We start from the raw sequence: 21,196 nt of genomic DNA on the forward strand, positions 1-21,196 counted from the left end.
CATGCGTAACGAGCGAATCGACATTGTGTCCATCCAAGAAATGATGCGTACGGAATTCTCCCTCTCGGAGCTCGAACATTTGAGCTCCGACCTATTTGCTTGGCATTGGCTCCCTTCTAGTGGGAGCACGGGCCACTCGGGTGGCATCCTTCTAGGTGTTAAGGATGCCACCTTTGAGGTAGGAAGCATGGACCGGGGTGAGTTCTTCGTTAGCATGGAGATATTCGAGCGGGCTCTAAACTTCAAATGGGAGATCATAGCGGTCTATGGCCCAGCGGATCATCGCCGCTCTAAGGCCTTCCTCGCTGAGCTCCGTAGGAAGGTCGCGGCTGCCTAGCTGCCGGTGGTGGTGGGCGGCGACTTTAACCTCATCCGGTCGGAGGAAGGTAAGAGCAATAATTTGGTCAACTTTCCCCGGATGCAGATGTTCAATGACTACATCACAGACATGGGGCTTCGCGAGCTATATAGAGTTGGTGCCAGGTATACTTGGACCAATCGCCAAGCGGATCTGATCCGTTCGGTCCTCGATCGGGTCTTCGCATCTCCTAAGTGGGACATGCGTTGCCCCTAGCGTTGCTCCAGGCGATTACCCGGATTGGTTCCGATCATGTCCCTCTCCTCCTTTCTTCTGAGAATGATCGTCCCCCCAGCCACCCCGCTTTCACTTCGAAACCTTCTGGCTGAACCAACCTGGGTTTGCCGCTGCGGTGGTCGCTTGGTGGTGTGAGGCGCGCGAAGCCCCCCATAGCTCCCTCTCGGTCGTCGACTCCTGGCATTTTGTGCTAAGAGGTCACGGCAATTCATGAAAGGATGGGGTACCAATGTGGGCTAAGACATCTGGGAGCGTAAGAAATCTCTCTTAGAAGCCATCCAATCGCTTGATCTCCGCGCAGATGTCGCGGGCCTATCGGCCGAGGAATGGATGCTTAGGTACGATCTGGAGGACCAGCTCACGGTCATCTACACGGACGAGGAGGCATACTGGCGCCTGCGGGGTACGCAGAATTGGGTCCTCAAGGGGGATGCCAATACCGCCTACTTCCAGGCCATTGCCAACGGACGGCGCCGCCATAACTCCAGCCCGCTTCTTTGGGACAGAGAGACACTTCTGCAGCAGCCGGAGGCCATCCGGGCCCATGTAGATGGCTTTTACATATGCCTCACGCAAGATATTTGGCCGACCCACAGTTGTGTCTCGGCTACGGACAATGTGGCACTGATGGCCCCGTTCTCCGAGGCCGAGGTGTGGGCAGCCATTAAGGGCATGAACCCTTCTTCGGCCCCTCGCCCGGATGGCCTCCCGGTGAAGTTCTTCCAGACCTTCTGGGAGGTCATCAAGCCGGAAGTGATGGCCCTTTTTGAGGAGTTCTATGTAGGATCCATCGACCTCACCAGGCTTAACTTTGGGATAATCACCCTCATCCCCAAAGTAATGGGCGCATTGGGTATCCGCCAATTCCGCCCGATCATGGTGATCAATGTCATCTTCCACATCCTTGCGAAGGGGTACGCCAATAGGGTGGCCTCAATAGCTGGCCGGATCACCCACCCTGATCAGTCGGCATTTATCCAGGGCCGATATATCCTTGACGGAGTCCTAGTGTTTCACGAAGCACTCCATGAGGTGAACTCCAAACACCTCAAGGCGGTCTTCCTGAAACTTGACTTCCACAAGGCATATGACACGGTCAGCTGGGCCTTCCTTCAGGAATGCCTACTCCGGAAGGGCTTTGACGACCGTTGGGTGACCCGCGTGATGCAAATGGTCTCCTCGAGCCAGACCGCGGTTAACATAAACGGTGAGATTGGCCCATACTTCCCGACCTTCAGTGGGATGCGTCAGGGCGATCCTTTCTCCCTGTTCCTCTTCAACATGGTGGTTGATACCCTGGCACCCATCTTAGATAAAGCCAAGGCTGCGGGACATATCAAGAGCATTATCCCGCATCTAGTAGGAGGGAATGGGATTTCCCTCCTCCAATATGCGGATGACACCATTATCATGGTGGAAGGCTCTGCGAGTGACATCACGAACTTGAAGTTCCTCCTGCTCTGCTTTCAGCAGATGTCTGGCCTCAAGGTTAACTTCGATAAGAGTGCGGTGATGGTATTGGGCTACTCCGAAGATGAACGACAGAGCATAGCGGACTGATACGTCTCCAACGTATCTATAATTTTTGATTGTTCCATGTTGTTATATTATCATTCTTGGATGTTTTATAATCATTTATAGTCATTTTATATCATTTTTTGGTACTAACCTGTTGACATAGTGCCAACTGCCAGTTGCTGTTTTCTGCATTTTACATCGCAGGAAATCAATATCAAATGGAGTCCAAACGCAGCAAAACTTTTTGTGGATTTTTTGGACCAGAAGACATCCAATGGGCTGGAGAAGCGCCTGGGGGTGCTCTGAGGGGAGCACAACCCACCAGGGCGCGCCAGGGGGCCCAGGTGCGCCCTGGTGGGTTGTGCCCACCCCGGGTGCCCCCTGAACCGACTCTTTGCTCTATAAATACCCCAATATTCCAGAAACCCTAGGGGAGTCGACGAAAATCAATTCTAGCCGCCGCAGAGTCCAGAACCACCAGATCCAATCTAGACACCATCACGGAGGGGTGCATCATGCCCATTGGTGCCTCTGCGATGATGCGTGAGTAGTTCTTTGTAGACCTACGGGTTTGTAGTTAGTAGCTAGATGGCTTCCTCTCTCTCGTTTGATTCTCAATACAATGGTCTCTTGGAGATCCATATGATGTAACTCTTTTGTGGTGTGTTTGTTGGGATCCAATGAACTTTGAGTTTATGATCAGATCTATCTTTTTATCCATGAAAGTATTTGAGTCTTCTTTGATCTCTTATATGCATGATTGCTTATCGCCTCGTATTTCTTCTTCGATATTTGGGTTTTGTTTGGCCAACTTGATCTATTTATCTTGCAATGGGAATAGTGGGTTCGATCTTACGGTGCTGGATCCCAGTGACAGAAGGGGAACCGACACGTATGTATCGTTGCTACTAAGGATAAAACGATGGGGTCTATTTCTACATAAATAGATCTTGTCTACATCATGTCATCGTTCTTATTGCATTACTCCATTTCTCCATGAATTTAATACAATAGATGCATGCTGGATAGCGGTCGATGTGTGGAGTAATAGTAGTAGATGCATGCAGGAGTTGGTCTACTAATCTTGGACATGATGCCTATATAATGATCATTGTCTGGATATTGTCATGATTATTTGAAGTTCTATCAATTGCCCAACAGTAATTTGTTCACCCACCGTTTGCTATTTTTCTCGAGAGAAGCCACTAGTGAAACCTAGGGCCCCCGGGTCTCTTTCTCATATTATTTGCCTTTGCGATCTATTTTATTTGCCCTTTTATTTTTCAGATCTATTAAACTAAAAATACAAAAATACTTTGCTGCAATTTATTTTATTTGGCGTTCCTTCTATCAATATTTACAACTCTCTCACGTCCGTTTGCCAATTTTTGGCGCCGCCACCCGAAAGGGATTGACAACCCCTTTTACACGTCGGGTTGCGAGTATTTGTTATTCGTGTGCAGGTGCTGTTTACGCAGTGTTGCTTGGTTCTCCTACTGGTTCGATAACCTCGGTCTCATTACTGAGGGAAATACCTACCGTCGTCGTGCTGCATCATCCCTTCCTCTTTGGGGAAATACCGACGTAGTTCAAGTAGGCATCAAGGACCGTCTTAACTGTCCGCTTGGGTGCTTCCCCACGACGTATTTGGGGATACCCATTAGTGACACGAGGCTCACGGTGGCCGAGCTGCGCCCCACGGTGGGCAAGCTCCAGCACCGCATTGAGCCTTGGCAGGGGCGGTGGCTTTCTAAAGCAGCCCGGACTGTGCTTATTAACTCGTCCCTATCCAGCCTGCTCCTATTCATTATGAGCTTTTACAGCCTGCCTGAGACTCTGCACCATGAGATTGCTAGAGTTCAGGGGCGCTTCTTCTGGGCTGGCGAGGGCGACAAGCAGAAGTAACACATGGTGCGGTGGAGTGAGATCTGTAAGCCTCGCGATCAGGGTGGTCTCGAGATCATGTCCTCCAAATGCATGAACATTGCCCTCCTGACTAGGTGGCTTTGGTGGATTGCGAACGGAGAGGGTGGCTTATGGCTCCGCATCATCCAGCAGAAATACCTCCGTGGCCAGTCGCTCGCCTTTTGTCAGCGGTCCGGTGGCTCCCAGTTCTGGCAATCCATCATCCAGCTCCTCCCAGTCCTCCGCATCGGGACCTCGATTGCGGTTGGATCTGGCACCGCCACGCTATTTTGGTTCATCGATGGGCTGGAGACGCCCCCTTCGCGGCTCGTTTTCCAGACCTGTTCTCCATTGCGGTAGACCCGCGGATTTCTGTCGCCGTGGCCCTTATTGACTTAGGGCAACTCGCGTTCCGGAGACCGTTTGGACCGGCAGAGAACGCGGATTGGCATGACTTGCTCGACTGCATCGCGCTTCACGAGCCCGAGCTAGATATGGGAGATGATCGCACCAGGTGGCGTCTAGAGCCATCTGGTCAATTCTCCACTAATCGCTATACCAGGCTATCGCCTCCTCTCCGGGACCCGAGGCTCTTACCACCATCTGGGAGATCCAGCTCCCCTTGAAGATTAGGATTTTCTTGTGGCAATGGATCCGCGATCGCCTTCCGTCCGGCGTGGAGGTCCTAAAACGCAACGGCCCGGTGATGGGAGTTGCCCGCTCTGCGGGCCTGAAGAGGATTTGAACCATATCTTCTTCACCTGTGTGTCCGCGCAGTTCCTCTGGAGCTGTTTCCGCGAAATAGTGGGTGGAAGCTGGGATCACAACAACTTCCCCGCTCTCTTTGCCGAACTCCAGGCATTACCACCCTCATCTCGCCACATTAGGTGCCTGACCATCGGTGTGCTAGCCTGGACGCCGTGGACTGTTAGGAATAATCTTGTGATTCAGCATATCCCTCTTCGTCGCACTACTGACGCTCTGTTCAAATGGTGGTTACTTGCAGCTTTGGCGGCCGCTTAGCTACCCCAGGGAGAGAGACGCCATCACCTCCATCATCACCCAGCTTCGCGCGATGGCTCTCCGGATGGCTCCGCCGCTTCCCCCCCCCCCCCCCCCCCCACCAACGGGGCCCGATTAGATCTCCTCTACCTCGTCGCCGCCGTGTGTGTTTTGTGCGTGCTCGTTGTGTTCGTGTGTGGCCCACAGCTGAACCCGTGTGGTGTCTGTGTCCGTGTCTGTTGGACCTTGACTGCGGTGGCGTGTGTGTGTTGTTCGGATGGTACTTTGTTGACATTGTGCTCGGTGGTTGCTTTATTTATAAAGCGGGGCGAAAGCCTTTTTCGGTAATAGGCCTTGAGGAGAGAGTCCTTTCTTTAGGACATTCAGCCTCTCACATGCGAGCATAGCAGGCCACAGGCCAACCAGGCGTACGATTGGCTAGGCTCGCTCGCTCGCCTGGTTTTCTGAATAAAAAAATGACCCTCTGATTTTCTGTAGATGAAAAGATTAGTAAATTGAAAATGGGGGCTGCTACACATCGGCCGGTGGATCGGAGATAGATCTAGCGGGGTGAACTTCTTTTCTCTACTTTGCAACAAACACCTTGTTGCAAAAACATTTATAATAGAGATTGTGTTGCAGAATTTTTCAACAGAGGTTGTGTTGCGGATTATTTTTTGCAACAGAGATATTATTGCGGATTTTTTTTGCAACAGAGGTCTTGGTGCGATTTTTTTGCAACAACGGTCTTGTTGCACTTTTTTTGCAATAGCAGTGATGTAGCAGAAGTGGACGGCGCCTTGCGTCATTGGTGTCGAGCGGAGGTCGTCTTCTTCATCACCCGGTAGCAGCAGGAGCGGGCATCGTCGATCGAGAAGAGGGGGAGGAGAGAGGGTGGGTGGTGGTGGAGGCGGCCGACGATCATTGGGGCGGAGCGCGTGCTCGCCGGCGTCAGCGACGGTGCAGTGGGGATGCTCGCGGAGGCGCGACTGGATGAAGGAGAGAAGAGGGAGGAGGAGAGAGGGTTGATGGTGGTGGAGGCGGCCGACAACCGCGACAGCGGAGCGCGTGCTCGCCGGCGTCAGCGGTAGCGCAACGGGGGTGCTCGCCGGCGGTGTGGTTGCCAGCGGTTGGTCTGGATGAAGGTGAGAAGAGGGAGGAGGAGAAAGGGTGGATGGTGGTGGAGGCGGCCGACAACCACGACGGCGGAGCGCGTGCTCGCGGCGTCAGCGGTGGCACATCGGGGGTGCTTGGCGGTGGCGCGACGGGGGTGCTCGTCGGCGTCAGCAGTGGTGCATCGGGGGTGCTCTGGAGGAGCATGGGTGGTGGCTGCTCTCTAGGGGATCCAGATTCACATCCTGCAACACACCTATTTTTGCGGTGGGAGAAATCGCAACAAACACTCAGTTACAAAAACTAGTCTAGGTAATACGTTGCTTCTAGCTATCACACTAAAATCTGACCCAACAACCACGGAGATGGCGGATGCAAGCGTCGTGTTCCCTCGGGTGATCCCAATCATTTCCCATTAAAAAATGTCCGAAGATTTAAAGAAACTTCACAATAAAGAAACTTCACAAGATTCTAAAAATGTTGGATAATTTGAAAAAAGTTCATGAGTTTGACAAAAAAATGTTCATGAATTTGATTTTTTTTACGAATTTGAGAAAAAAAATTGGATTTTGAAAAAGTTCACAGATTTGAAAAAAAGAAAATGAAAAAAAGAAAGAGAATATGGAAATAAAAAACAAACAGAAAACCAAAATAGAAGAGGTTGGAAACCTCTAGAAGCTTCCAAAACCACCCGAAAACTTCCCAAAACCAAGATTAGATTCCGAGGCATGTCGTCGGCTATGGTATAGTCAGATCATTAATGTCAAAAATCCACTAAATCGGTATTTATCCCCACTAACTGGCATTTTGCCCTGGGGAAGTCACTTTCTGAAATCTTTATCCATTTTCCAAGATGTTTTGGCATCTTACACTTCTCAGCTTCAAATTCAGTCGTTCCTGTTGATATACAACAATGGATGCATGCGAGAGTGGTTATTCAAGCAGGCAAGAAGAGAACAGAGAGAGTTTTCCTGGAAGCACCTTCGGTTATTCATCGTGCTCATAATAAGTTAACGTTCAAATTCTATGGTATGTACACAATTCTTCAGAAGATTGGTTATATCGTATGCAAGCTTGAGCTTTGAGTTTTCAGTCGCATCCATCCGATGTTTCAAATGTATCAACCGAAGCAATTCGTGCCTCCAACAGTCCAACTCATCAGGTGACTACAAGGCTACCTTCTGTTAATGTTAATGTGAAGGTTCCTGTTAAGGTTCTTCGCCGTGGTGTCTGGCAATGGGATCTGTGCGACTTGCGGTAAACGTCTTGCCTTCCTGGCCGGACGTGTTGCGTGTTAAATAGCTGGGTTGCGAGCCCGGATACGCGTACAAGTTTGTTGAGATACAACTTGGAGAGAAAGAATGCTAGGGATAAGTAAAGATAAAGATTACAAAGTATCCTAGCTAACTAACAACTCTACGGTTGATGATCCTCCTTGTGATATACGCGTCTCCTTGTTGCACACGCACCAACAATATCATGTTTGACACCCTCCCTTAATCACAACTTCATCAAGTTGAGATTATATTTGAAGTCTTCAAAGCTTCTTGTGGGTAGAGCCTTAGTGAAACCACCCGCAACTTGGTCTTGAGAATGAATAAACCGAATATCTAGGAGTGTATTTGCAACCCTTTCTCGAACAAAGTGAAAATCTATCTCAATGTGTTTAGTTCTAGCATGAAAGACTGGATTTGCTGATAGATAGGTAGCACTAAATTATCACACCATAGACATGGAGCTCTAGTGTTTTTCATACCTAGTTCCTTCTAAATTGACTGCACCCATATGATCTTTGTTGTTGTATTTGCCAATGCTTTGTACTCTACTTCTGTGTTGGATCTTGAAACATTGGCTTGTTTTCTTGCACTCCAAGATATCAAATTAGGTCCAAAAAATACCGCGAAGCCACCAGTTGAGCGTCTGTCATCCAGACATCCTGCCCAGTCCGAGTCAGAGAAAGCACTAATAAGTGTAGATGTTGACTTGCTGAAATTTAGGCCAATACTCAATGTGTTCTTCACATATCTTACCATGCGCTTTGCAGCAGTCAAGTGGACTGTAGTAAGTGCATGCAGAAACTGACATACTTTATTAACATCAAAAGAAATGTCTGGTCTGGTAAGTGTTAAGTACTGAAGCGCACCTACAAGGCTTCTGTATTTTGTACTGTTTTCTGGATCCAAAAGCTCTCCTTCAGCAAGAGATAATTTTTCTGTGCTAGATAAAGGAGTGGGTGTAGGCTTACAACTTTGCAAACCAGCCTTTTTTTACTAAGTCTGTTGCATAATTTTCTTGAGAGAGGTGAAGACCATCTTTGTGTTGCTTGACCTCAATACCAAGAAAATAGTGTAGATCTCCTAGATCCTTGAGAGAAAATTCTGCACTTAAATCCTTCAACAATGTTGTTATTGCTTCAACAGATAAGCTTGTCACAATTATGTCATCAACATAAATGAGAACAAATATGGATATACTTGACTTGTTATAGGTAAATAACGAAGTGTCAGACTTTGAAGGAACAAAACCAAGTGCTTGCATCTTTTTACTAAGGCGAGAATACCATGCTCTTGGGGCCTGTTTCAGTCCATACAAGGCCCTGTCAAGTTTGCACACATGAAGTGGTGCCTATAAATTTACAAACCGAGGAGGTTGCTTCATGTAAACCTCTTCTTCTAAAACACCATGGAGGAACGCGTTCTGAACGTATAGCTGTCGTAGACTCCATCCCTTAGACACGGCAATGGACAAAACAAGGCGTATGGTAGCAGCTTTAACAACTGGACTAAACGTGCCCTCATAGTCAATACCATACCTTTGTTTAAAACCCTTTGCAACAAGTCTAGCTTTGTAACGGTCAATGGTTCCATCAGCTTTTCTTTTTATCCAGAAGACCCACTTACATTCAATAAGATTTTTACCTTGTCATGAAGGAACCAAGTGCCATGTTTTGTTTTTCCTCAGTGCCATAATTTCATCATGCATTGCCTTTCTCCAATTTGCATCACCAAGAGCCTCTTCGAGAGTGTTGGGTTCTCCTGGTTCACCTGTTGAACATACCATCCCATATTTTGTAATATGTTTATAATCAATAGGTTTAATTACCCCTTGCTGTAGTCGTATGCGACGTGGAGTAGTAGCAGGAGCCACTACAGAGAGCTCCAGTGCAGAGGATCCCACGCCTGGATCGAGCTGATCCTCCCCCGATCCCGAGGAGAATCCAGGGGCAGCTCCAGAACCGGCGTTGTCGGTAGTAGATGTCGGGTCTGGATCTTCTGCGGTGACCAACTATGGTGCACGCGATGAATCGGCCACAGAGGATTTGGGCCGAGCACCGTCATCATTGCCTCGTGATTGCCTGGACCCCGCATCGACAGGATCTGTCCCTGCTCCCGTCAGATGAGTCGCTATCCGCCGCTTGTATACGAGCGGTTGGGCCTCAAGCCACGCGCGGCCCGGGCCAGCGCCGGCCTGCCATCTGTTGGGCAGCGATTGGCGTGCACGAGGGGAGGCGCCGCGGCCCGCCAGGATCTGCCGCGTGGCTGGCGCGGGTGACTCGGCGCGCCCACCTGCAGCTGTCACGGCCGCACGCCCGCCAGCGCCTGTCGGGGCTGTCGCGGCAGATTTGCCGCAGGGCACCGATCCCGAAGCGGATTCGCTGCGCATCAGCAGCTCCTCACCCGATCCCGAGGGGGGTTTGCTCCCTACACCAGGACACATGAAATATGAATCTGTTGCACTGTTTTCTTCACCATTTGCTATGATATTTTCACTGCTGTTTTCTGCATCATCACAAGGCTCATGAAGGCTATTAGTAGGGTTAGTCAACATATGATCATCACAATTAGTAATGCCCCTTGATCATAGCCAGAGAGATGAGATGGTAAAAGCAAGATTTCCTTGCGTAGAAGAGCACCGGCGTTAGGATGTAGATCCGCGAAGGGAAACTTGGTCTCATCAAAAACAACATCGCGTGAGATGTTGACCCGGCCGGTGGAGATGTCAAGGCACTTGACACCTTTGTGTTGAGCACTATAGCCAAGAAAAGCACATTGCTTTGATCTAAACATGAGTTTGCGATTGTTGTAAGGACGGAGATTTGGCCAACAAGCACAGCCAAAGACACGGAGAGATGTGTAGTCTGGTTTGACATGGAGAAGACGTTCCATAGGTGTTTCGTTGTTGATGATACGGCTAGGTAACATGTTGATGATGTGGACAGCCATAAGAAACACCTCATCCCAAAACTTGAGAGGCATAGAAGCCCCTGCTTGAAGGGCCAAACCAACCTCAACAATGTGCCTATGCTTGCGTTCGGCTAACCCGTTTTGTTGGTAAGCGTGTGGGCATGATACATGGTGAGATATGCCTATGTTTTGGAAGAAGGAATTGAGTTTCTCGTATCCCCCCCCCCCCCAATCGGATTGGACAGCTATAATCTTGCTGTCAAACTTCCTTTCAACGAGTGCTTGAAAGTTTCTAAAAACTTGAAACACATCAGACCTTTTCTTAAGAAGATAGATCCATGAAAATTTGCTATAGTCATCGATGAAACTCACATAGTATGTGTGTCTGCCAACAGAGGAGGGAGCAGGGCCCCACACATCAGAAAAGATCAATTGCAAAGGTTTAGTGGAGACGCTAGTAGATATGGGATATGCTAATTGATGACTTTTAGCACACTGACATGAATCACAAATAGTTTCTATATTGCGCTCACCAACAAACGGGAGCTTATTTTTCCTAAGTAACTTTTCAACCAAAGAAAAGGAGGCATGTCCTAAACGATCGTGCCATCGTGTGGACGAAAGCTTGATAGCACCACAAGCTTGTTTAATGAATCTTCTAAACTCCGGAATCAACGGGTAGAGCCCTCGAACACATCTACCTTGATAGAGAACTTTCTTCGTTGCCTGATCCTTGATCAAAAAGAAATAAGGATGAAACTCAAGAAAAACGTGATTGTCAATGGCAATTCTATGAACAGATAGAAGATTTTTGTGGGCACTAGGAACATGCAAAATTCTTTTGAGATGTATTTTTCGTCTAGGGGTATTAAAAATTGAAGGACCAATGTGACGTATGCCCATACCTTCACCACTGGCCGTGTGGATTTGATCCTTGCCACGATATTTCTCCTTCATGGTGACCTTCTCGAGCTCGTTGGTGATGTGGTTGGTGGCGCCGCTATCGACGTACCAGTTCGTGTCGATCCCATAGGAGCCATCGACAGCCGCAGCAACCTTTTCTTCATCTTGTGAGGAGTCACCATCATCTTCCTCGTAGCTGTACCAACAGTCCTTCGCCGTATGACCAGGCTTGCCACAAATTTGGCAGCAAGGCAAGTCCGGGCGAGATCTGTTGGAGCCGCCGCCACGACGCCCTTTTGAGCTGTCGGAGCATCCGCCGCCGCGAGAATTGTTGGAGTAGCCACCACCGCCGGATCCAGACCTCCCCTTGCCACGAGAGGAGGCACGAGAGCGAGAGCCGCCACCACGGCCTCTGGAGACGGAGTTGGCCGATGACTTGAAGCGGCCACTGGAGCCGTGGTACTGCGCCATGCGCTGATCAAAATTGCTAAGCATGGCAAAGAGCTCGTCAAGAGTTACCGGAGTGACGCGGGCGTCCAAGGCAGAGACGAGGGGCTGGTAATCTTGGTCCAGCCCGTGGATAATGTAGGACATGAGTTCGTCGTCCTGGATGGGTTTGCTTGCCGTGGTGATCGTGGTCACCGTGACGAGCACCTCCTTGGAGAGGTTTTGGAGCAGGTATCCGAGGACCTGCTGATCCTCCTTCACCCAGAGCGGATGGAGAGGATTCGGCCCCTCGGTTTCCTTCCCGGCGGCATCCTTGGTGATGTGGGTTTTCGCCGGCTCGGTTGTCGTGCCGTCGATGTAGTGGAAGACGCCGGCGCCCCGCAGCTGCGGCATGATCTGTGTCCGCCACATAACGTAGTTGGTGCGGGAGAGTTTCTTCGGGCCTCCACCGCTAAGCGTTGGTTGGAAGGAGGAGGTGGAGGAAGACATGGCTGCGCACTTTGGTGGAGATGGGTTAGCTAGGGTTTAGTGGAAGAAGATGGCTCTGTATACCATGTGCGACTTGCGGTAAACGTCTTGCTTCCTTGCTAGACATGTTGCGTGTTAAATAGCTGGGTTGCGAGCCCGGATACGCGTACAAGTTTGTTGAGATACAACTTGGAGAGAAAGAATGCTAGGGATAAGAAAAGATAAAGATTACAAAGTATCCTAGCTAACTAACAACTCTACGGTTGATTATCCTTCTTGTGATATACGCGTCTCCTTGTTGCACACGCACCAACAATATCATGTTTGACAGGATCATCGTACCGTTGCTCAAGTCCTTGTCGAATGGAGTGAAGCTGACCCTGAAGCCACAACCTGGGAGGATTTTGAGTCTCAGTGACAAAAGTTTTTGCATGCTCTGGATAGTAGTTGTAGCTTACAATATATAACTCAAAGTAACCATGAAACGCAAAAAAACAGTCTAGAAGCAGCAACTCGATATCAAAACGGTGCTCATTTAAATTTAAGGCCTCATTTCGCATTTTGTCCCGGTGCCTTAAATTGCTAGAGACGACCTGCCAGACACGTTAAAATAATAGTCATAACTGGCGCGAACCAATTTGTGATTGGATGGCTAGGAGAACAGTGGTATCCTCAGCCCATCAGGGTCCAAGTCCTGGTGCTCGCATTTTTCTAGATTTATTTCAGCATTTCCGCGATGCGCGTTCAGTGAGTAAGATGTTCCCGTTGACCATGAGGCACCTATGATGACTTCGTAAATCTCATGATGATATGCCGGATTAGTCTCTCGGGGGTGCTCATAGAGAAAAAGTATGCATGTGTGTGTTTATAAGAGCGAGCGTATGCGCGTATATATATGAGGGTTTGCGTGTGTTAAGAAAAATGGCATAACTGGTGGGTGGATGGACCGATCCAGCTCGCATCTCTGTGTGGGTTCAGTCAAAGGGTCTCTAAACAAATTAAACCCGCGTGGCATGTGCATGATGCTGATTGCTACTTGTAGGAGACTAACGTTACTTCTAATGCAACTTTCCAATCGGAAAGTGCCTTTGGTGACCGAGCTCACTGCAGGCCTTCAGATTCAAAATTCAAATTTCATTGAAATTCATATTTTTACATTTCAAAAAATTCTGAAAAAAGTACAGATATACATAAAGGCATAACACATATGTGTGTAAATTTTCAGGGCAAAATACGTTGAAATGAGGGCTGTGCAAAAAAGATAAATCTGGGGCTATTTAACACATGATACTATTCATCCTCCCAGGCCATGGATTTGTCTTTTTTGCACAGGTCGCATTTCAACGTATTTCAAAATTTTATACACATGTGGGTTACATCCTTACATACACACATATTTGTTTTTCAGAATTTTTTAAAACATAAAAATTTGAATTTGAATTTTACAAAAATAAAGGCCTCCATGGAGCTCGGCCTCCAAAACGCCATTCTCATTTCCAATCTCATAGTAATAATGAGTTACCAGTGCCATTGACTTGCCATGTTCAGATGCAGATCTATGCATGCCTTATCTATCGTTGCAACTTGCAAGTCAGACAACTAGCACCCACTACTAGTTTTCATATCGAACCTAAATTCCATCGTGCCACCGTAGAAAAGATTGGATCTAGGAAAGGAAGAGGATCTTGAAGAAGTGCCCTGGTTTTCAGGGGAGGATTACTCGGTGATGATCCCGATGAACTGATATTAGGATGGATTGTGAAGATCAAACAAGATGTTTGGTGATAAGAAATGCACCTCTAACACCGACCACCTTGTCAGCGATGCGTGGATAAACCCTAGGGTCTCTGTATGCCGTTGGAGGCCGACAACGCCTTCATGCCTAGAAAACTACAATTAGGCAGCAGCAACAGGCCATTTGCAAAAACTTAAAAACATTTATCAGGGCACATGACCATCTGCTGACTTGTATCTACTCCGCCCCCAAATAAGTGTCTTTGATTATTTTGGGACAGGGGGAGTATTAGATTAGACTAGACACACACTGCTATGAATTGCTACGATTAAGCAATTCACACCAACATCCAAGAGAACGTTCTGATCGAACACTAGAGACAAATTCACGCACGGAACCAAGAATGTCGGCCAGCGCTGACTTCTACATAACTATATTTAACTAGTCATCAACCCGTGCAACTGCACGGGCAAGCAACTTTTGAGTGCGACTTAAGCTATACCGGACAATAACATTTGTTTTGAGCAGTTATACAGATAAAATAACAAATGTGTTGAGTGGTTCATCATTATATGAGATTATTTCATGTATCCACACCTATGGCATAACATTCTTGAAATTAATTTTATTTAAAATCTTCAGGAGCAAATAGTAGTTTAATTAAGTAAATTTAATGGCATACATATATAACTCTTATTATGTAATGGCTCCTAACATTTAATATTTTCTGAACTATTTAACATACCATACAAAAAATCCATGATTTCTACAGACCATGTCCATTATATTTGTAATATTTCTAGGTAAGGGCTGCAAGTTTTATTGAGTCTACACTTACAAAAACAAAGCTCGCTTTTGAAAGGACTTATAAGCTCTACATGTTTGTATTTACACAACCTTTATTTTAAGACAAAGAGGGTTCTAGATGATGATGTTTCTTATAAGTATAGTCCATTTTTCCTGAAGTCGTCACATATATTCTTGAGGATATGGATGTTTAGAGCAGTGGCTATATGTAATATGTTAAGTATTTTGATATATCATCCATCAAGTTCTCTTTTACGTGTTTGAAAAAAAAAATCGAATCGAATTATGTAGATCAATATTGCTATTCATATTTTCATTTAATTCTAACTCCACTCATTAGATTGATGACTTAGATATACCATTTAGGTAATCACTGATTCGTACCCCATATCGGAGAAACAACGTTAAAACATCCAATCATCTCAACACACTAAGAACTTCAATACGAGGAATCTCAAATAACTGAAAATAGAATACTACTCCCTCCTCGTCGCCACCTGAGGGGGTCGCCGGGCAAGCCCGCGCGGCCGCCAGTGACGGTGGCGGCGAGGCCCTCGTCGCTCCTGCAGCGGAGGATCTGGATCCCAGGGTCGGCGGCCCCTGCCGACGTGGCGTCGCCGTTATTGCCCTGAACGGCGCTCGCGGAGGGCTCTGGCCGGCGTCCTCGACTGCGGGGGCGGTGGGGCGTCGGCGCCTGGTGGCTACAGCGTGGAGGCCTCCTCTTCCTCGCCAGATCTGGAGGTTTGCCGCCCCTAATTCGCTCCCTCCCCTTCTGCGCTTGTCTTCCCGCGGCTGGTCGCTGGATCTGGCGGAGTTTGGGGCTGGTGTTGCAGATCGGGACCGGGGGAAACCCCTGGCTGGCTGGTTCGGCCCGGCATCGACGTCGGCCTTGGGCGACGTTTCCTTCATGGAGGCGATGTCGTGGTCCCCTTCTCCCCACCTCCGTTTCCTCTCCCGGGTGAAAACCCAAAATCCGGCCGGATTGGGCAGCGGCGGCGCCGTGTGTGTCGTTCCCTCCATGGAGGCGTTGCCTGGGGAGTGTGGATTCGGGCATAGGGGTGCTGAAGGTGGGGTTTTGGCCGGCAGCAGGTGCAGTGCCTCTCGCTGTCCCGCTGTCTGCCTCTCTGTTGTTGCTCGGCGGCTTTCCTGCAGCCTTCAAACGTTCTGGGCGCGTGATGTGTCTTCGGCGCCTGAGGGATGCAGTCATCGGTTGATGCTAGCTGTGCTCTGTCTTAGTATCTCCTGTAACTAGCTCTCCGAGGTGTTGTAAGTTCAGAGTGCCCCCTTGTATCTTTCGGGCTTTTCTTGTTGTTCGTTTTGGTGTCGTTTGTATGCTGCTCGTGTGTCAAGGTGGCGTTGGTGGCTGAGTGGCCTGACAAGGTAGAAGCCTCAATATCTGCTCTGAAGACGGACCTGTGAAAGATGGCGGCGACGACACATGTGAGTGCGTCAGACCAGTTTATGCCCCAGACCCGGTATGTGGCTCGGCTGGGGCTTCTGGCTTTTGATGATAGGCTTAGGTGAGTGGTTCGGGTATTTGGCCCAGGTAGCACCCCTTCATCATATGGATAGGAGTAGTGGCATGTGTTGCCAAGATGGCGGATTCAGGCATATTGTTGTAATTCTTTGTAAGGTCCTCGAGAATAATCAATAAAGTGGCCATATGCATCTCCCAGATGCAGAGGCCGGGGGCCATCCTCCTTTTCTAAAAAAAAAAGAATACTACAACATTATTTATTCCATGTAGAATTGGTATGAACAACTCCTTGCTGGTTTTTTCAGGTGAAAAACAAACACAAAGGATGTAACAAAGTACATTTTCAGGATAAGTATAAACATATTAAGTTCCATTTGCAGGGCATACTTCTAATTTGTGACAGAAAGGTAGTCAAAGCAAAGATCGAACCAAATTGAAGGAAATAATATTAGAACACCGAAAAGCATTTATTTATGTCATATATGTGTTGGCATCATGCCGTCAGTGGGAGGAAACATTATTCCTTGGGGAAATAAGAAGTAGGCTTTGTTTGTGGGAAAAATAGAAGTAGCCTTGAAGATGAGTTAGCCACGAAGATGATTCCTCAACTACCAGCTGCAATGTGAACAGCTATGTCTGACATGTAAGTTAGAACTAAGCACATTTAGAAATTAAGAAAACAATCAAATTATATTTACCATGATGAATTAGCTTACTGTCATCTAATAGACCATGTGAAGGAGAGTTATAGTTACTTCGAATGGAATTAATTAAGGAAGGTGAATTAATATATTTTGTAGAAAAAGAGTGAACACACTAGAACATAAACAACGTATACTTCCTCACCATTAAAAAAAAGAAAATGTATGCATTTCGGATGCTTACAAAATTAGACATGTTGCAACTGTTCTAATCCTTAAGGTGGCATTGCCCTGGCCACCACCTTCCTTCAAGAAGACCACCAATTCACGAAATTATTGTAGAGAACTAAGAACTAGTTCCACTTTTTTTCTGGGCAGAACAAAAAAATACGGAAATATTAATATGAGAAACAGGGAGGAGGAACTATCAGAAATCTACGGGTAAAGACAATGCTGTATCGTTACCAAGAGCTACCACTGAAAAACAGGATCTGTACATACTCGTATGTACCTCCTAAGTTGTCAAACCTGAGCGATCATGCTCATGCAACATGCATCCATAGCACCTTGGATGGTGTTGCATGGTGTTGCGCAAGTTGATGTATGCCGATCTGAACATTGCACCTTGTACATAGTAGGGCTGCTGCGAATCCGTCGGCCGCTACGGCCCCAGCAATACATATGGAAATTGCGAACCTGCTAGATGCCGCTCAGATTGAATCGGGGAGCAGGGGTGTGGAATCTACTTTTTAGAAGCAACAATTGCAGGGATATGGGTAGGTGAGCCAAACGTGGCTACAAAATCAACCGAGTGATTGGATATGGAAGAAAAGATGATGAAGGAAGCTGCGTCGACGTGAGAAAGAGAGGATACGTATGTGAAAAAAGGAGGAGGATGCGTACGTGATGGCATCATCTGAGGGCATGCATGATGGAAATATCCATGTGAAACAGATCATTGTGATCCAACGTTCCATATTCGCCCTAATATTAATGCGGCAGCCATAGTCATCTTTTACCGTACGTGACTATTCTGAGTTTTTTTTCGGGTGTCTCTTTCTTTTACGAAAAAACTAACACACACACGTGTGGCATCTTGCACATCGCCCACACGTCTCCATCATCACTCATTTTGCCACGTATGAACAGATGACATCAGCAGAAAAATTTTCGGTTTTTTGCTTAAAAATGTTTTATCTCCTAATAAAAAAATTGAATTAAAAATCCGTTTTCACCATTAAATCCGTCGCGACAAGATCTTCAAAACTAGACCCCATGTTGATATGTTTCGACGAAATTCTTTTTTGCCCAAAAGTTGCCATGATGTTTACACTATAGTTGCCATAGTGCTTAAACTAAAGTTATCATGTAGCAATTTTAGTTTGTAGAGTATGACAATTTTAGTTTTTTGATGATGGCAATTCCAGTACTTTGACCATGAAAATTATTTTTTGTATGAACCATGGCAATTTTAAGTGCATGTATCATGGCAATTTTAGTTTATGGTTCATGGCAAGTCTAGTTTCTTAATTCCCCGTTTTATAATATGACAAAATTTACTTTTAAATGTAGACGAAAATAACTGAAATATACCATGGCAACTTCAGTGTAAACATCATGGCAATTCATGTGCAATAGACAAGTTTAACCCTCAAAAAAATTCATCGAAATATATTGATATGAGATCTAGTTCCGAAGATCTCGTCGTGAGGGATTTAATGGTGAAAACGGATCTTCAATCAAATTTTTCATTTAAGAGATAAAATGTTTTAAAGATGGAAAATCCAAAAAAATCCCCACATGCATGCATGCGGTGACGTGGCGCGGTCTGTATGTTATAGGGCGTGTAGGCGGGTTTGGCTTACACCACACGTGTGGGCGTTAGCGTTGTCCTTCTTTTAGCGTACGTGATTCTGAGATTTCTTTTTTCATTAATATTAGGGACGTGAGATCTGTTTCTTCCATCGAACATGATTCTGAGACCTCTTTTTCATTTATGAGGCACGTGAGATCTTTTTATAACGATGAGATCTCTTCTTTTACCGTACGCGATTATTCTCAGTTTACTTTTCTTGAGCTGTGATCTTGATTCTGAGATTTGTTTCTTTATTTATACACGGACATGATATCTCTTTCTTTTATCATACGTGATTCAGATATTTCTTTTTTAATTTATTAGAGACGTGATAGCGTATGGTGCATCCAATTAGTTAATATATAAGATTACTTTCTCCGTCGCAAAATAAGTATCTTTTAGTACGAGAATTAGATGAGACGCACACTGCTATAAATTGCTACGATCCAGCAACTCACACCAATTAAAATCCAAGAGAACGTTCCGATCGAACACCAAGAGACGAATTCACGCACGAAACCCAGAATACCGGCCAGCACTGAGCAGCAGCTCATGGAGATCACCAAGGTCGACCTTCGAGGGCTGGAGCCTGGCCAGCCAGGGTGGGACGAAGCCCGGGACGCAGTGACCGCGTCCATAGTGGCGCAAGGCTGCGTCGTGGTGCATGTCCAGCACGTCGGGCTGGACGAGGACATCCGGCAGGCGCTGTTCGGCCGCGCCATGCAGGAGATGTTCGCGCTCCCCGCGGAGGCCAAGCAGCGCAACTCCAACAATGACATGCAGTACGGAGGGTACATCGGGCAGATACCCGGCATGGCGTACGAGAGCATGCGCATCAAGGACGTCACCGACGCCGGCCACATCAGCGACTTCGCCGGTCTGCTCTGGCCGCAGGGCAACCCCGCCTTCTGGTGAGAGAGCACACGGTTCTTCATCATCCGCTCTATACATATACAATATATTTTCGACATGCATGGATCCCAACATTGTTGTTGTTTCACTCCAGTGACACGGTTGGGGAGTTCACCAAGAATGCTGTAAGCCTGGAGAAGACGGTGACGAGGATGGTCTTGGAAGGCCTCGGTGTCCGAGACGAACACGCCCTCGACTCGCACCGCGACCAGCTCTGCTACAGCTTGAGGATGTCCTACTACGGCATCTGCCCGGAGGAGAACACGGCCAAGGTGAGCCTGCCGGAGCACCGTGACTACGGCATGACCACCACCATCGTGCAGCACGAGGTTGAGGGCCTGGAGGTGCAGCTCAAGGACGGAAGCTGGTTCGCCGTGCCTCCTGAGCCGGACACGGTCGTCATCGTCGCCGGCGAGCTACTCAACGTAAAGCCAAAGCCATATATATACCTCTCTTCCCCTCCCCGGCAGTGTACTGAATTGTTTAACCGTCTGGCTGCAGGTGGTGACCAACGGACGGGTGCGGGCCTGCCTCCACCGTGTCAGGACGCCGAGCAATCGGGAGCGCTTCTCCGCGGTGCTAGGTTGCATGCCCACCCAAGGCTCCACGGTGCGGGCGATGGAGCAGCTCGTCGACGAGGGCCACCCTCTGGTCTACCGTCCCTGCGATCCCTACGAGTACTGCGCCTTCCAGTACTCGGACGAAGGCCGCAAATCCGGCGACGCGCTCAAGGCTTTCTGCGGAGTAGCTAAAGATCTAGATGGACCAGCTGTGTGATGAATTCACCGATGAAGATACTGACCGCGGAAGGAACTCTGCATGGAACATTTTTCCTTTATTTTCGCCTGTGCTTACATAGTTGAGCACGTACGCTCTCCTATGGGTTTATCTGTCGAATAATGTTTTCTTATCTTTTCAGTTTTGTTCAGACGTTTATCTTAGTTAAATATCTTCTTAATAATATTCAAGACTTGACTACAAATCTGACGTTAGACTTTTGACCATGGCAAATCGAACATTTTTATGTTATTTTATATTTACCGATGACGCCAAGTTTATACTAGCAGTGTTTTGTCAATAGGCTTGTCGCAACCACGAGGGCAATTTGGTCAATTTATTATCCCCAGGTTGCAACATGTAGCGGATCTAGAGGGGAGCCATGGAATAATTTGTACTATGTACTTAACACTATCATCTAGTAATACATAGTGTTTTCGTAATCATGATTAGACATGAAAATCACCTCATGCAAGGTTCCAGCAACATAGTTTGGAATAATGGTCGAAATCAGAACATTCAAAGGATAAAATGGCAGGTTTGTAGAGAGTGATCGATGCTTAGGTTCAAAATGAGGACGAGGATGAGCTCTTGCAAAGCTCTAGTCCTCGAAGTCCACATGGGCACACAGTAAGGGCCTATGTCAGGCTTTGTTACGACTTCCTATTGTCTAGCTTCATGTTGCATATTTCATTTAGCTCAATTTCCTAACATCTTAATTTAGCTCAAAAGTATGTGGATTCTTCAAAAGCAATATCTCCACTCTGATTTTTTCCTGCTATAGCAAATGGTTATTACAATGGAATAAATTTACTCGGTATACCATGACGCTATGTCAATTCTCATGTGTGCTATGT

At 47.2% G+C, this 21,196-nt stretch overlaps 1 protein-coding gene across 1 annotated transcript; it reads left to right on the top strand.

Moving 5' to 3' along the window:
• Positions 1 to 19,132: 19,132 nt before the first annotated feature.
• Positions 19,133 to 20,358, top strand: LOC123048442 (probable 2-oxoglutarate-dependent dioxygenase AOP1). Its single transcript, XM_044471542.1, has 3 exons — positions 19,133 to 19,561; positions 19,657 to 19,987; positions 20,064 to 20,358. Exons 1-3 carry the CDS (start codon positions 19,203 to 19,205, stop codon positions 20,337 to 20,339), a joined length of 966 nt encoding a protein of 321 aa, XP_044327477.1. The 5' UTR covers positions 19,133 to 19,202; the 3' UTR covers positions 20,340 to 20,358.
• The last annotated feature ends 838 nt before the right edge of the window (positions 20,359 to 21,196 follow it).

The sequence above is a fragment of the Triticum aestivum genome, chromosome 2D (genome assembly GCF_018294505.1).
Source record: "Triticum aestivum cultivar Chinese Spring chromosome 2D, IWGSC CS RefSeq v2.1, whole genome shotgun sequence".
Lineage (NCBI taxonomy): Eukaryota > Viridiplantae > Streptophyta > Magnoliopsida > Poales > Poaceae > Triticum > Triticum aestivum.